A 15,184-nucleotide genomic window follows, 5' to 3' on the forward strand; every position below is an offset into this window, starting at 1 on the left:
GTTCCTGTACACAGGAACTAAACTGAGAATTTAGTTCCTGTACACAGAATCGTAACTTCTGCAACTCTGGATCTCATTCAACAATCCCAAGCATGCCTGAAAGACCTGTTTGTTAATAACTAAGAGAGTGGAAGATTCCTGCATTTCCCAGCATCCAAATAGCCCTCCTTCCTCAGAGGGAAATTCAAGGCTCTCACGTCTGCTTCTCTAGTAAAACTGCATTAACAGGGAATGTCCTGTTTTCAGAGAGGCAGAGCAGCCAAGTTGATAACTTTCTTCTTGACACATGTTCCCATCAGCTCATCTTTGAGAAACATTGCCTTCATGTATTCTCTAGTATGTATACACCAAAAACGGAGCTTGTTGTTCTGAACTAACGGTTAAACTAAAAGACAGATCTCTAGTGATCCAGCTGACAAGTAACATTCCAACAGTAGTCTATAACCTAGTTCAAACTATCCTAACATTAGCAACACAACTCTAAATAAAAGTACTGTCAAAAATTCTATCAGCAAGATTTGGTCCAGACAGTTAATCTGGACCAAATATTTGCATAGGCTACAGAGATGAGAATCTTAAATACACAGCAAATACTTAAGGGCTGGTTCAGGAAGGTAGGACATTCAAAGTGTTTTTCTTTTGAAAGTGAAAATCTAGAAAATAATAACACTGGCATTGACAGAGGGCAGTAGCTTCCCCTTAGCCTGCTTTCATACTTAACCTCCACAAGCAGTTAGGGAATTTGAAGGAGGTTCTTTCCCAAGAGATGTTCAGAAATAAAGTCATTCACGCACACAAAATATACACATGACACCCTTCAGATCCTAGTCATCCCATTAACAGCTGTAACTCACTTTTCCTTGTGCTTCTTTCAGTTGTTTTTCTGCTGTGGCCTGCTTTACGTTAGCTTCTCTCACCATTTTGTGTGCTTCCTATAAGAAACAAGTGTTTACAGTATAAATGTTTCACACAGGCTTAACATCCAGTTGAAAGTATTTTTCCTTTTATAAAAATCAATAAGATAATGGGAGATTTGTTCAAACTTAAAGGCAGTTTTTCACTTTACTTTTGAAAACATCAGAAGAGAAACTCAAGCCTTAATATTGGCAAAGCTTTGAAGCTATAGTGTGTGAGCCCAAGGTCAAATACAGACCATTAAAAGAATTAATTCCCCCACTCTTCTTTTCCCTTTGTGTGCCATGTCTTTTTATATTGCAGGCCTGTGCATAAGGACTCTCTGGGTTAAGTGATTATGTAAGCCACTTTGGGCTCCCATTTGGCTGAGAAGTGGCATAAAAATATACCAGATAAATCAGAAATAAATCAACTACAAGCCAAGTATTCTGTTTTGACTGCATGAAATAACCACCTTATTCCGAAAGCATGTCACACCAACCTCAAACAAACTTGCAGTAAGTTCTTCCAGTTCCTGTCCAAGTTGGTCACGCACTTTAGAGAGCCTCTCGCATTCTTCATCTTTTAGTTTCAGCTCCTATGGAAAAGGTATTTGTCAAAACTATTTTTCAGTTTTCAAACCTGACAGAACAGGATAATAAGGACCAAACTATACCCAGCACTGCTGCCATGTGGATGTTATTCACACATCTTCCTAGTTCACATACAAAGCAGGGGGAGAGGGGGAGAAAGACAGTTTATTTCTTTAAAAAAAATAGATGAAATGGAACAAGTGAGTGGCCTTCTTTCCCCTGCCTTAAATCTCTGCACACTGTCTCTCAGAGCCCCTCTCTTCCAGTTCATCTCAGGTACTACAGGTAAGAGGGGCTAGGGAGAAAATGGTTTGAGGCAATGGAGCACAAACGGTGGGTACCTCAAGGTGGGTGCTCATTTGGTACCTCAAGGTGTGGGATGGGTGCACTGCCACAAAGAAACTCTTTGCAAATCTGCTGCATACTGACAGACTGCAAAACAGGAAGCTGCCTCAAACTGAGATAGGCGATTGGACTTTCTAACACAGGCATCTCCAACTTTTTTGGGCCAACGAGCACATTTGGAGTTTGAGAAACAGCTGTGGACATCATCACAAAGTGCCTTATCGCTGGATTATTGCTTTGGTGTCTACCTGTCACATTTACAGATATTGTGCTGCATCTTATTTTGTGGCTTCCATTTTGTGCCTACTGGACACTATGTCACTTTAATAAGTCACTTTAATAAAGGTCTATACAGCTAATGCTTCTTCTAAATATATAAATTTGACAACCTATTTTTAGTTGCTTCTTTTTGCAGGGATATTACTACACAGATAATTTTTGAACTGGAACAGACTTTAAATTTCCTGATGTATACACTCTTTTAAATCATTTATCCGATTCACAGAAATTAACAAATAGTCTTCATAAAAGACTGGTATTACAACATTGGAAGCAAAAATGTTCACCTCTTATAGTACAATGGACTGATGCCCTTTCAGTACTTTCAATATTTGAACAAGTGGCATATAGACATCACTCCTTTATAGATACTTCTTTGGGTATTTGGCCCACTTTTGTTGAGATCTAGGTACAACTGCTAGAAGGCATCATATATTTCATACAATACTCAGTGCGTGTGTGTGTGTACACGTGTGTGCATGCATGCATATATAATGAAAAGATAAAAATAAACATTTTAAACAAACATTTTAAAATCAATAGCTTTTAATGTTCAGTCGCTCGTTTTGTTTTGTGATTTACTGTTTATTGTTTTATACATTATTACTGTTTTAATTTATTTATTTGAAGCTGTTATTGTTTTAAACTGTTCTTTTAAAGCACTGTAAGCCGTCCTGAGATATTTATATAATAGGAAGAGATATAAAAGCTTTTAATTAATAAATAAATTTTAAAAATTTTACATGGCTTTGGGTGACCATGGCAACATGCTGGAAACCTCATTTTGAGCATTTTGGAGGTGCTGGGAGGTGAAGTGGGGCCCGGGGCCCTGAGACAGAAACCTTGGTCCAACGTCTTGCCACCAATATTGCCTGGATGCAGACCTCCAGAGTTTCAGATGAGTCTTTTGCTGGCTCTACTTGGAGGTGCCAGCGACTGAACCTGGGGCCTTCGAAATTCAATGCACGCACTCTTCCACTGAGCTATAGCCCTTCCCCTAGCACAGAGGGCACAGCAGGAAGGTGAGGCATTTGCCAGGCAGTTAATTAGAAAAATTGCACAAAGAGGGCAGGCAGAATAGAAGAGAGAGCACCTGACTGCCTGGGCCACTGTCACACTTTGCTGGGTCTTCAGCAAGCTCATTGACCCATATAATCTAGTGAGAAAATACGTTGACTAAAAGAAAATCAGTGGAAGATATGTCAGCACTGCCTTAATATTTTCATTTGCCAGTGTTAGACTTAAACACAGCCATGACAATTTACAGCACTAGAGGGCAGCCAATATTTAGAAGAACCAGACAAAGATTCCAGTCTCACAAAAGAGAAAGCTGCAATACCTCTCTAGAGCAAAAAAGGATACTTCTAGAGTGATAAAATGTATATTGCAACAAGCAATTGTTCAGGGTTTCTGTATCACCTTCCAAAGATCTTTATGTAAGCAGAACTGGAAAGTAGCAAAGTATTTAGTTGTGAAAACAAGCAGAGTCCATTTACTCTGATATAGCCCACTAAGAGCTTCAAGAATAATTTTTAAAAGCATGAGAATAATTTTGATTTAACAGTGATGCTATCCTCACAAAAAAGAAAAAACAATAAAAAAAGGAAAACAATATTCTTCCTCATCTAGAAACGGGCAGTTTAGTCTTGGCTTCAGCAGACAAACATAATTACCATCAAGAGACTTCTTGTTTGGGTGGCAAAGAACTTAAGAGTACCACTTTAGAAAACTGCTTTTTTGAAAGTAATGATGCCTCTGCAAATGCCTGTTTGCAATTTGACAGCTGAAGTGGCATGTTGGAGGGTCAGTTACATTCTACCAAGGAATGCAAAATTTTTGAAACATTTTAATTGAGGTGAATTAGCAAACATTTGTAGCATATATTGCTTCTGCTCTTACAGGGCAGAGATGCAGAGCAATGATGTCCCACCTTTGAAGATCATATTCACACCCTATTATCTCTCCTTGCAATTTTTGAAATTTGACCAAATAGCTTCAAACTGGTTTTCCCAGTCACAGAGGTCTGGTCACTTTCATTCAAGCATTTGACTACCAAAACATACTTTCTGGGGCTGTCCCTGGACGCAGCTCAGAAACTGTCAATTCAAAAGGGTGCTGCTTGACTTGTGGCATGCTTGAATGAATGGGAGCCTATCTCACTTATCTTTCAACACAATCAGTTACTAGATTTTTTTCTGACCCATGAAAGGTGTCGTTTTTGGCTTATAAAGCCGCAACTGCTTTGCATCAAAATATCTCAAGGAATTTTCTGGTTCTCATGGTGCAACATCCCCCTGTGGATTATTTTACCCATGAGGGCCATTATATTGTGCTGGGTGACCACAGGCACCATGCCGTCGTATTTGGAAGGTCAGACAAGCCTGGGCAGCATGCAAAAATGGCATCCAATCAATGCAGAGTTCCCACAGGTAAATTAAGCCATTGTGGGCTGCTGTGACATGTGAATAGGCCTGACATCTTCCATATGATACCCGACTCCACCAATGTTGTTAAGTAAAGAAATAAATAATGTCCAGAAGTTTGCTGAGAATGGAGAAATGTTTTGCTGTTTTATTATAAGAACAGGGATGAGGCGGGAGAGGAATAGATGGAAGGAATGATTCTCAGGATGCTGAACTCTGATGCCCAGTGCCAAATTCTGCTCTTGTGAAGAACTGCAAAATACAAAACATGCATTAATCTTACCCTCTGAGCTTTGGCAAGCTCCTCCTTCAATCTTTCATAGCCCTTCTCACGTACTTCCAATACAGATGGGCTCCGCAGGTGAGACAGACTGTCTGTGCTCTGCCCCAAAACATCATCACAGCCTTCACCAGAGTCTGTTACTGTTGCACCCTGCAAAAATTCCCTCTCTGCATTACTGCTTTCCCTTCTGGAATTATTGTGTTTCTGGGGTCCTGAGGTAGAACAAGGAACTGTTTCCGTAACATTAATGCTGAAAGAAAAGAACATATACCTAATCAGTCTGTATTTCCAATAGTTATGGACTATTATATATACAGCAGAATATAAAATATAGATATTTATAGACAAAGTGGGAATAGAGGACTTAATATACATATAATGAAGTGGTTAATCTCAAAGCTGATTTAATAGTCTGTATAAGTTTCTCACCACCAACCTGATACCTGATGTTTCTGCACAATTTAAGTGCCTTGGAGATGAATAGACAGGTTGCGTTGGAAGATCAGAAACATTCAGGGCACTTGGCTGAATAGATGTAGAGCACACAGCTGAAGGATGAAGCCGATAAATGACCGTAGGTGAGGTAGTTTGTTCAGAAGTGTTAGATTCATACACTCCTAGAAGATCTGGAGTTGTTGGTGAAGCTAGATTCACTTCATGAAAACCTTCCAAAGTGTCATTGGCCATAATAAAAGATTCATCATACAAAGACCTAAAACGAGAAAAATAACACTTTAATTATGGGTGTAAGTCAGCCATCCTTGAATTTCATACAAGCAAGTGGCAAGTCTAACCATACTGAAAGGTCAGGAATAAGTAATAAATGTGCTTTTATACTGATCAGAATTAAGTCACTAAACAAAAATTCCAACATACACAGACTTGCAGCTTTAAGTGTCTCTCATTTACATAAGAGGTGGCTATTCTTGCTAACTCCCCCTGCATGCTCCATGTTCTATCCCATTTCCAAAGACCACACCAACCTCCAAAAAAAGGTTTTGCTGGGGTGAGGGAAGGAACACTAAGGGAAGGCGGAGCAAGGGGCAGAATTCTGTTTCCAGAAGGAAAGTCAGCATCCTAGGCATGCTCACTTGACTCGAGAGCGGAAATTCTCTATTCACTTAGTTCTTCCCCCATGCAGGCTCAATTCACATGTTTAATTTGAAAGCGGATAGAGTTAGAGGATGTTAAAAGTATATTTTATCTTGTTAGTTTATTGAATGTATGTTCAGTATAAGATTTCACTGAATATACATTCCAATAACATATTTAATATGAATGTTCACTCAATGCATCATTTACAAAAGCATTTAAGAAAGTGAGATGCAAGTCTATACCAGCAAAGATGGAGATGTGACATTATATTATTAATCAAAATAGTACTGTTAATAACATTAATAATGCCATCAATACATTATGCACATGACGGTACTATTCTCAGAGTAAAATATCAAGCACCACATCACCATTAGTTTTCCTCCCTTACTTGCAATCCTCCATGTCATTTTCTCTTTTTACCAGCTGTAGGAGCCTCCTATCCAGACTGACATCACACTGTGGAGGGAGAATGGGGTTAGCACTTCCCTCGTGACATTTTCATACTATAATGCACTTTTCATATTGCTAATAGCAGAAAAGATTTTCAGTAGGAAAATGGTGCAGAGGTTAGTATTAACAGCTTCCCCAGCACTGAGTTTCAGTCCAGATAGCGGTTTCCCACAACAGCTAATGGTAAATTCAGGGAAATTGCCCATCCAATTCTTTCTGCACACAGAAAGAATGCAGAATTTCAGGAGATCATCTGTGCACAGCTCCAATATTTATAGCACTTTGATGACAATTTTCCCATAGTTCTTTACCACACAGAAAAGCCGCTTAGAGAGCAATCCTATGGCCCCTACACAACACTGGAGGAGGGCGGGTATAGGATAATTCAGATTCTAGGATCTGAGGGCAAACTGATTTCTAACCTCCAAGGTGGGTTTCTGCACTTGGACCACCCACCCTCACAGTCGATGTGGAAAGAACTATCCCAGCTGCTCTCCAAGGTTAGGAAATCAAGCTCAGAAAGGGGTAAAGGAGGGGAGGAGCCTGGGGCCACCACTATCCAGGGCAACACATGTCTCTAACCTATCACCTCCCTCCCCAAGCACCTCATCTAAATGGCTGAGAACGATGCAAAGCAGAAGGTGCAGGGAAGCAGAGGTTGCTCCACCACTCCTCTTGCTCAGAGGCCTCCAGGTTTGCATTAAGAGCACAACCAATAGGACTGAACCTATAGTGTTTGATAGAGGGCCACTGGTTCTGTTTTAAGAGATAAGGATAAAATTAATACACTTGTTTCAAACTGAATTTTAACCAGATTTTTGCTTTTTTATTTTAAAAGAGTGGGAAGAAATATTATTTTTGATGATCCAACTGAAATAATCCAACTTAAGTGTTAGAAATCATTGGTATTTACTCATCCTAGTAGGGAAACCCTGAAGTAGGCAATTTCCTTCTTGAGGTTAAAGAGGCCTGTAAGAGGACTGGAATGTGTTGCAATCAAAGGAAGGGAAATTTATAGCAGCTCAAGTCTTGTGCAAGTCTCCTCCTATGTTGGGAGATATCTGGTGACTGGGGTTGCTTTGGCTCCTGTGGACTGAAAGTCTTCCTTGATTTGTCAACCTCATGCTTTGATCTACCAAAGTTTCAATAAGGATTTCCCATAAGGATTTGCCAAACTGGGTTGCCAAAGTTTCCCTAAGGATTGAGAGGTCAGGTCCTCTTTCTGAGAGCAGTCCTTTGCCTGCCCTGAGAGGGGGGAATCCAAAGTCTTGTGACCCCTATTACTGCAGCCAATATATCTGAAACCAGTGCTGTTTCCAACTTTTGAGTACCCTTGAGCAAGACACCTTCCATGGGCACACTTCCCTTGATGAATCTACTTTCTCACCACCACGGATACCACCTGCAATTTGCCTCACTCCTTTTTCTTCTTCATTGATGCCATCTGCTCACTTGCCAGGCAAAGAGCCAGGGACCAAGCAGGCACTCACACCTGCTCCTCGTCCTTCTCATCACCATCACTGTCTGGGCCAAAGCAAGGGGCAGGTGAACACACAGGCTGTAATGATTAAGAAAGAGCAGCAAGTCCTAAGTGATCTTGTTTATGGGACCTTGCTGGAGCAGGAGCTCTCAGCAGGTCCCAAATACGCCTATCCTTGCTGCGAGCTCTGAGTCACTTAATATTTTTCCAAGAAAATATTGTAGTTTAATTTTATTCCAAATGCTATTTTTGCTTGTGACATACTATGTGCAGAGCAATACATAGTAAATTAAGGCTGTAACAACTGTGCTTAAGCTTTGGCTGTCAAAGAAAATAAGCCTAAAATGGCAAGCACCTGAAACACTGCAATTTTCTGTGGAATGCTGCATCTTGCAAATTTCAAAAAAATGTTCTGCCAAGAACCCCACCTCCCATGAGACACAATAAGGAACTTGTGCAGTAAAAAGGGACCTCCTGGTAGCCTTGCTGATTTTCTATAGGCACACACACAGAGTATTCAGAATAAGACCCACTCTGATTTCAATGTTTTCTTTGTAAGGTGAAGAAATTCTAAAAATGCATGCAGTTTGCACAAACTTGTGCCATTGATTTTAAGGCCACTTGTACTAAACTGCAAACATACCACTTTTCTACTACAATGAAGCCTTCTTAAAGACACAGGGTGAAAGAGTGAACATGTGTCGGCACTTTCAGCGGTTGTGTTCAGCAGCACAGCATTAAATTGCTTTTTATAAATACAAATTTTCAGGATACTTTTCTCACTAAAAGTGAGAATTAGGGCAGGAGTTTACTGCATCCCTTGCCACAGCCATGTTTGTACTTCACGATTTCCTGCAAATTCCACTGGAAAGGCCCAAATATCATGATAGGGGGGCTGTCTGTACCACACAACAACCCACTGTAGTTACATAACACAAAACTAAGCTGTGGGGCATGCAACATCCTGCAGCTGCCATTTTGAATATGCAACAGCCCTCACTCAGTGCTTCTTGTGTGATAAAAACATGGCAAGCATGATTTATGAGTTGGTTGTCTAATGCATGCTTGCTCCCATCATTCTCACAATTCCCGTGGGCTCGCATATGCAATCTACAAGACGCAACCACTACGATCAGCCATAGGGTAAATAATCCACAACAAACTGTAGCATGTCATCCAAACCCAGTCAATAAGTTCCAAAACATACTTCAGTGATATGGTTTCACCCTTATTGTTATACCTTTCCCTTAATACATGGTTTAACTAATCACAGAACAATCCTATGAAGGATTACTCAGAGGGAAGTTGCACTGGATTAAAAATGCCTACAACCTGTGCTTAGGACTGCAGCAATTACTTCTTATATTTCAAGAAAGTTTACACATGAGAGCAGTAACATGCTTGCCCCTTCTTACATTACCATTTGCCCTTTCCTCCTCCTCACTGTCAGAATTTAGGCTAAGCTCTTCTTACTCCAGATATCCTGTGCGATTCCATGCATACCAGTAGTGTTGTACAAATTATAATACAGGTTTGCACATTTTCAGCCAATTTGTCTAGAACTTTACCAAATTCCATAAGCAAAAACTGAGCAATTGGCATAAATTAGCAAAGTAACACATATGTCTAATTTAGTCCAATGTTTCTAAAGCATAGAGCAAATGCAAAACGTGGAGATAAACCTGCCCTTAGAAGAATGTATACAAAGCATTTTGAATATTTGAAAGTTATGCTGGCTTTCAAAAGTCAACAAGATGCTCTCAGAGAAGGGAGTCGGCCTTTCCAACTTTTCACTGAGTTAAAATTAACTGTCTTTGCTACTGAACCCCAGCAGGGCTGAAAATATAAACTAAATCTCCACCCATTTTGTGATAAATCTCTGTGCATGGTGACCATGGAGACAGAAGTGGAGTACTACACATCTAACCCTTTGTTTTATCCTAGTGTAAGCAAAAGCCTTCCAGGGCCCAAGAGAGCTTGCTGCCACCTGATGCAATTCCTCCTCTCTGCCACCAACCACAGCATCTTGAAGTTTTAGACGTTTTCACCAACAAAGGCAGCTGCAGTCAGACAAAGTATCTGGAATTAGTGTAATTGACAATGAAGAGGATGCAGACAAATTACAGTACTGCTTTGATGCTTCTACAGAAAGCATTGCAAGCAAACATCGATCCATGATTTTCAGCAATGTGTTACCTTGTAATTCAGCAGCCAGCAGAAAATATGGAGAGGAACTGAAAGACTACTCTAGAATCTGCTGCAATGGGATGATCTAACTAGAACAAAAATAATGCCATTACAACCATCTTCAGATGCTCATTTTATCTCCAAAAGCATTGTATGCTATCACTGAGCTGGTCCAGATGTCACAGCAAACTGTGATTTATCTTAGTGAGCCTAGTTTCACTAAGCCTCAAACTACTGTGGTCTCCACCCCACCCGACCAGGACTGCAGATGCTTCTGTTTATTCAAGCCTGACAAATTGTGGTTAATCTTAACTATAGTTCGTTTCGAAACAAGTCACTGCAAATCACATGCAACAAGGCTGGCTTGTTTCAAGAAACCACAGTAAAGATTAGCCATAGCTTAGGATTTGGACAGGACACTGAACCGTGGTTAATCAAAATTAGAAGCAAAAGCTTCCAATCTCCATCTCACATCTGTGACATCCAAAGTGGCCCATTTAAATGAAGTTCAACTCACTCACCGATCCCAATGTTTGGTATGGCTCTAATATTAAAATCTGTTAGAACTCTGCAATGTACTTTTCTTTAAATATTCCATTTTTTCCATAAGTACAAGAGGATGAAATCATTTAGTACAAGTGAGACCTGCAACAAAATGTTGGAGGAATACAAGCCTTGAGTATCGTTTTTAACAAAGATGCAAAGAAAGAGCTTTTTTTGTATTCAAATAAGTATTGCATTTAAGAATACATCTCTTCCTTCTATGGTGAACATGGCAGGTGTGGAAAGATTGCAGCCTACAAAGCAACACTAAAAAAACAAGATTTGCTACTCAGCAATACATTCTTAGTTTGATCTTTGTGCAAGCTCCACATTTATTTCATATGTCAAAAGAACATCAGGGTCTCTTGTGAAACAGCTGTGACCTGTGCCAGTGCTATTAATGCGAGAAAAAAACTCAGAAGAGAAACTAAATGTTCTGCACTGTCAAAGAAAAGCCAGTATAAGTCATGTGTGAAGACAAAGGCTAATATTTAAATCACTGTTAAAAATTCACAGAAACTTGTAAAAAGCAAACTACCATTTTAAGTGTATGATTTTCTGGCCTAAAAACCAAGTAAAAGCAGTAACATTTCAGCACCTCTCAAGGTTTGTTTTACATAATCTATTACCATGCAACAACCTTTGAAAAAAGCTTGGCTCAGATTCAACAAAGGCTTATGTGAATTAAGGGAAAGAGGCTCTGAATACAAAGGGTTCTGGGCATCTATTTATTATAACTATTCGGTAGTGTTATGGGCATTATCTTGGTAAGTGCCAGGCATTCAAAAGAACACAGTGACCCAAAAATGACAACACAGCATGTAATTTTCAGAAAGCACACAACATATGGCCCTCTTTAAGGCTATACCAGCTTAAGAAAACAGAGGTAAGGAATGGTGAGAAATATCTGCCTAAATGTTTTCCCCCTTGCATAACAAACTCCTTGCCTGGAGGAAAAAACCAATCATACCAATAAGACTAGGCTAAGGCTCTTCTTCTCAGAGCTTTCTATGGGGGGAACATTTCTATCATGAGGGCTAATTCCAAAATAACCCCCCCCCCCACTCAGCTGCATTCTAAAGTTACCAGCTTTTAATGTGCAAGTTCTTAATGTTGTAAGCTGTCTTGAGTCCCAGCACTGAGAATAAGAGGAATCAAAATATATAAATAAAATCAGGCAACCTAGATAGGTATTCTTTAAATATATATATACACACACAAGTTTAAAAAGCGCCAAAAGAGAAGCAATCATGATCATGTTTTCAAATTCTAGTTTACAATTACACTTGACTGTTCAATGTCAACAATGGCCAGTACAGAAATCTAAAGAATTTTTCCAGTTTCTGTCCCTTCCACATCCATTTCTATATTCATGGAAGAAGATTAGCATGAGATGTATGTCTCTTCACTTCTATTATATAACCTGGCTATTCATTCTGACCTAATGGCATCCTTTGGCAGCCGTCAGGACCGCAGCAGAACCCTTCTGAAGCCTGCCCTGGTTTTTAAAAAAATCAGACAGCAACAATTTCTGGCTTCGCATTTGGAGCAGCTGGTCTTGCTGCCATTTTGATTTCCTATAATGCCCCTGATGTAGCATCATTACAGGGTATTATGGGAAATATGCCAGGCCCCAACTATGCAGTGCTACTTGGACCAGAGCTATTGTTCTTTCAGGTTTACTGAAGAGGACAAAGAGAGGTACTTTCCCCCTCATACTTAGAGCCAGCCTTCCAATCTTACCCAGACACTTGGCTGGCCATCAACAGGGTCACATAGCTTGTTTACCCATCAGTCACCAGTTTAGGGCTAAATCAAATGCTGCTGGTTCATGCACAGGAAAGATTATTTCCCTGCTAAAATCCCTGCAAGCATGAAGCATAGACTGGTAAAAGACATGTGTGGCTCCCAACAATTTGTTGTAATTTAGTGCAGGGTGGAAGAAGTGGATGAAGCCCATCCTCCTGCTCTCCAGATCTTGACTGTGAGGATGCTTTGGAGGGTGAGGGAAGGCAGCTGGAAAAGGCTCAGAATAACTATTATCTTGGCCAAGCCAATCTCCTTCCCTCCCAACCCACCCAAATGTCCCCATTCCCCCTTTCCTAGGTCCATTTCCAACCTCAGACAACTGGAATGGTTCTCCCCATGCTGGCTGCAAGAGGTTGGGGAGGAGGATGGATTTATGGACTCCTCCTTTCAAGGCTGAGCTTTCTGCATCCTTGGGAGGATTCTACAAGCATTCCTATGGTCACTGGGATAATCTCCCAGGGTGATAGGATTGCTTTTTCTATGATGATAAAAAGGTAAAGGTAAAGGTTTCCCCTTGACGTTAAATCCAGTCAGTGCTCATCTCCATTTCCTAGCCAAGGGAGCCAGCGTTTGTCCGCAGAATCTCGGTGGTCATGTGGCCAGCATGACTAAACACTGAAGTGCACAGAATGTTACCTTCCCACCACAGTGGTACCTTTTTACCTACTTGCATTTGCATGCTTTCGAACTGCAAGGTTGACAGGAGATGGGACGGAGCAACGGGAACTCACCCCATTGCGCAGATTTGAACCAGCGACCTTTCAATCAACCAGCACAGCAGCTTAAACCACTGTGCCACCTGCATCCCTCCATGATGATAAGATTGCTCTTTTACAGCAATTATAACAAATATCCCTCTATTTGTACATTTTTGCTATACTGAAAAGATTGAATTGCATGCAAATACCATGTTTTAAAGTTACATCTGACAGGAATAGACTACAAAACATAATCACAAATAACATGTAAGACCTCCCCCATTATCTAATGGGCATGACACTTGAGGGGATTAACATGGATTTATTAGTTACATTTATTTCCAGCATTTTTAATATAGAAATAATTATACTATAAAATGTCTTAAGTGTGTGATAGTTCAGTGTATGCTGCCTCTGAATTTAGTAGGTGAAACTAGGAATAATTTTTTAAAGAAGCCTTTTTAAAGAATGGTAAGAGAGTTCTTGAGGTGGTTTTTCATGCAAGATTGTACTGATTAGATGAAAGGGCCAGTGATAAAGAAAACCTGATGCATCTGACAAGAATCTAGAATCATATCAGAATAAAGGAGGGCTTTGTGGTGGGTTGTGGTGAGGTTTCCCAGAAAAAGGCTAAGGACAGGCACAGCCATTATTTCCCTATAGCACTTCCTTTAAAAAGTCTTACAGAACTCATGTTCTGCTTTGCTCTATTGGGATAAGTAAGTTGGTCTTACAGGCTGTTCATGCACAATCATCATGCCAAGGGCTATTCTAATTGTGACATTTGTTAGAGTTGTGTGCAAGCAGTCTCTCAAAATTCTCTATCCAGTTTGTGGGCCAAAAATAAAGGGAGGGAGAGATGGTATCACTAATTATTTCCAGGAAGAGGAGAAATTCTCTAACTATTTTTCACAGGCTTCTGGGTTCAGGGACTCCCAATAAACAAGAGTGCTAGCAACAGTATCACACCCTAAACTGTGGAGCAGGAGCAGGCAATTTCTGAAACATGTGCCTGTTTTAACTGTTAGTCTGGTATAGAATTCTCTTTCTTAAGTCAAAAGCACAATGCCTCTTTACCAGCCTAATAAAGCCTTACCCCTCTTGAAATGCAGTGGAAGTATTGTTCTTAATACATAAACGAATGTTATTTTCACAGCAATGCTTACATGATTTCATTATCTACTAGAAGAGAAATGCTACTTTGTCAAAAGAAAACCTACGCTTTGGGGGTTGGCTCTTTTATTTCATCAAAGTAAAATACTTGCATCTTCCAACTATCCAGGACCCCGTGGAATCCACACCTTTCCTTCTCCCAAGACTCTTTCAGAGCTCTAGAGCAGTCTGCGTAGCAGTCTCTACTTCTGATTTGTCCCCTCTCCCTAAAAGCCTGCCGGCCTAGTCCACTCACTGCTCCTTTTCCTCCCAGTCAGCAAGCAAGCAGTCAATTATGAAATCATCATACCCAATGTCACTGCTCACCACGGTTCCAATTGGGTGAACCCTTCCTTAGCAAAAGATCCTTGCCTAACTGGTGAACCTTGGTGGCTCCTTTCAAACACCCATTTTAATTTGCCCAACACAAAAAGGCAAACATTTGTTATATACCACAATGATTAAACTACCTCAGACTTCTGAGCCTTAATTAGGCCCAAAGTCCAGGTGACAGCCAGTTTCTTCCCTGCTATTACTGTTGCTCCTAAACTTCTTCTAATGACCACGGGACACAGTGTTAACAGCTACTGCAGATAAACAAATGTTGTTGCGGCCTATATCGAAGAAATATGGCAACTAGGACCACAAGCCAGTGGATGCTAGTGATTTAGAGAGACTACACATGATCAACCAACCTAGGTAGCCATCTTAAGATAAAACTGTCTATCTCTTTCATTGGGCAAGATAAACTTGTTTTCATCTGTGCCCAGTACAACACAACTGTTCTACTGGAAGGGTTCAGAAGAAAGAAGTCTGCCTGATGAGGGCATGGTTATCTTTTCAGTGTCAAGTTAAGGACTGCCTTTATTCCCAGGCATCAGATAGCATATGATGGGCTATTAATGTGAGTAGGAATCCTAAAAATTTGGTATGTTTTGATATAGTGATGC

At 40.3% G+C, this 15,184-nt stretch overlaps 1 protein-coding gene across 4 annotated transcripts in view; it reads right to left on the bottom strand.

Annotated features, from left to right (window-relative positions):
• The window catches only part of LOC123033319 (RAB3A interacting protein), a 26,286-nt gene that overhangs the window by 9,530 nt on the left and 1,572 nt on the right, over nucleotides 1-15,184 (bottom strand). For 2 of the 4 annotated variants that reach the window (XM_044449895.1, XM_044449894.1), the window contains 5 exons: nucleotides 6,304-6,371; nucleotides 5,254-5,529; nucleotides 4,818-5,067; nucleotides 1,397-1,492; nucleotides 855-932 (listed from right to left, as the gene is read on the bottom strand). In XM_044449895.1, coding sequence (XP_044305830.1) covers nucleotides 855-932; nucleotides 1,397-1,492; nucleotides 4,818-5,067; nucleotides 5,254-5,529; nucleotides 6,304-6,317 — 714 coding nt within the window. In that variant the 5' untranslated portion in view covers nucleotides 6,318-6,371. The remainder of the gene's footprint in view (nucleotides 1-854; nucleotides 933-1,396; nucleotides 1,493-4,817; nucleotides 5,068-5,253; nucleotides 5,530-6,303; nucleotides 6,372-15,184) is intronic. The other 2 variants (XM_044449897.1, XM_044449896.1) reach the window with 1 other exon arrangement.

This window comes from Varanus komodoensis, unplaced genomic scaffold, assembly GCF_004798865.1.
Source record: "Varanus komodoensis strain SLA01 unplaced genomic scaffold, ASM479886v1 scaffold61, whole genome shotgun sequence".
NCBI lineage: Eukaryota > Metazoa > Chordata > Lepidosauria > Squamata > Varanidae > Varanus > Varanus komodoensis.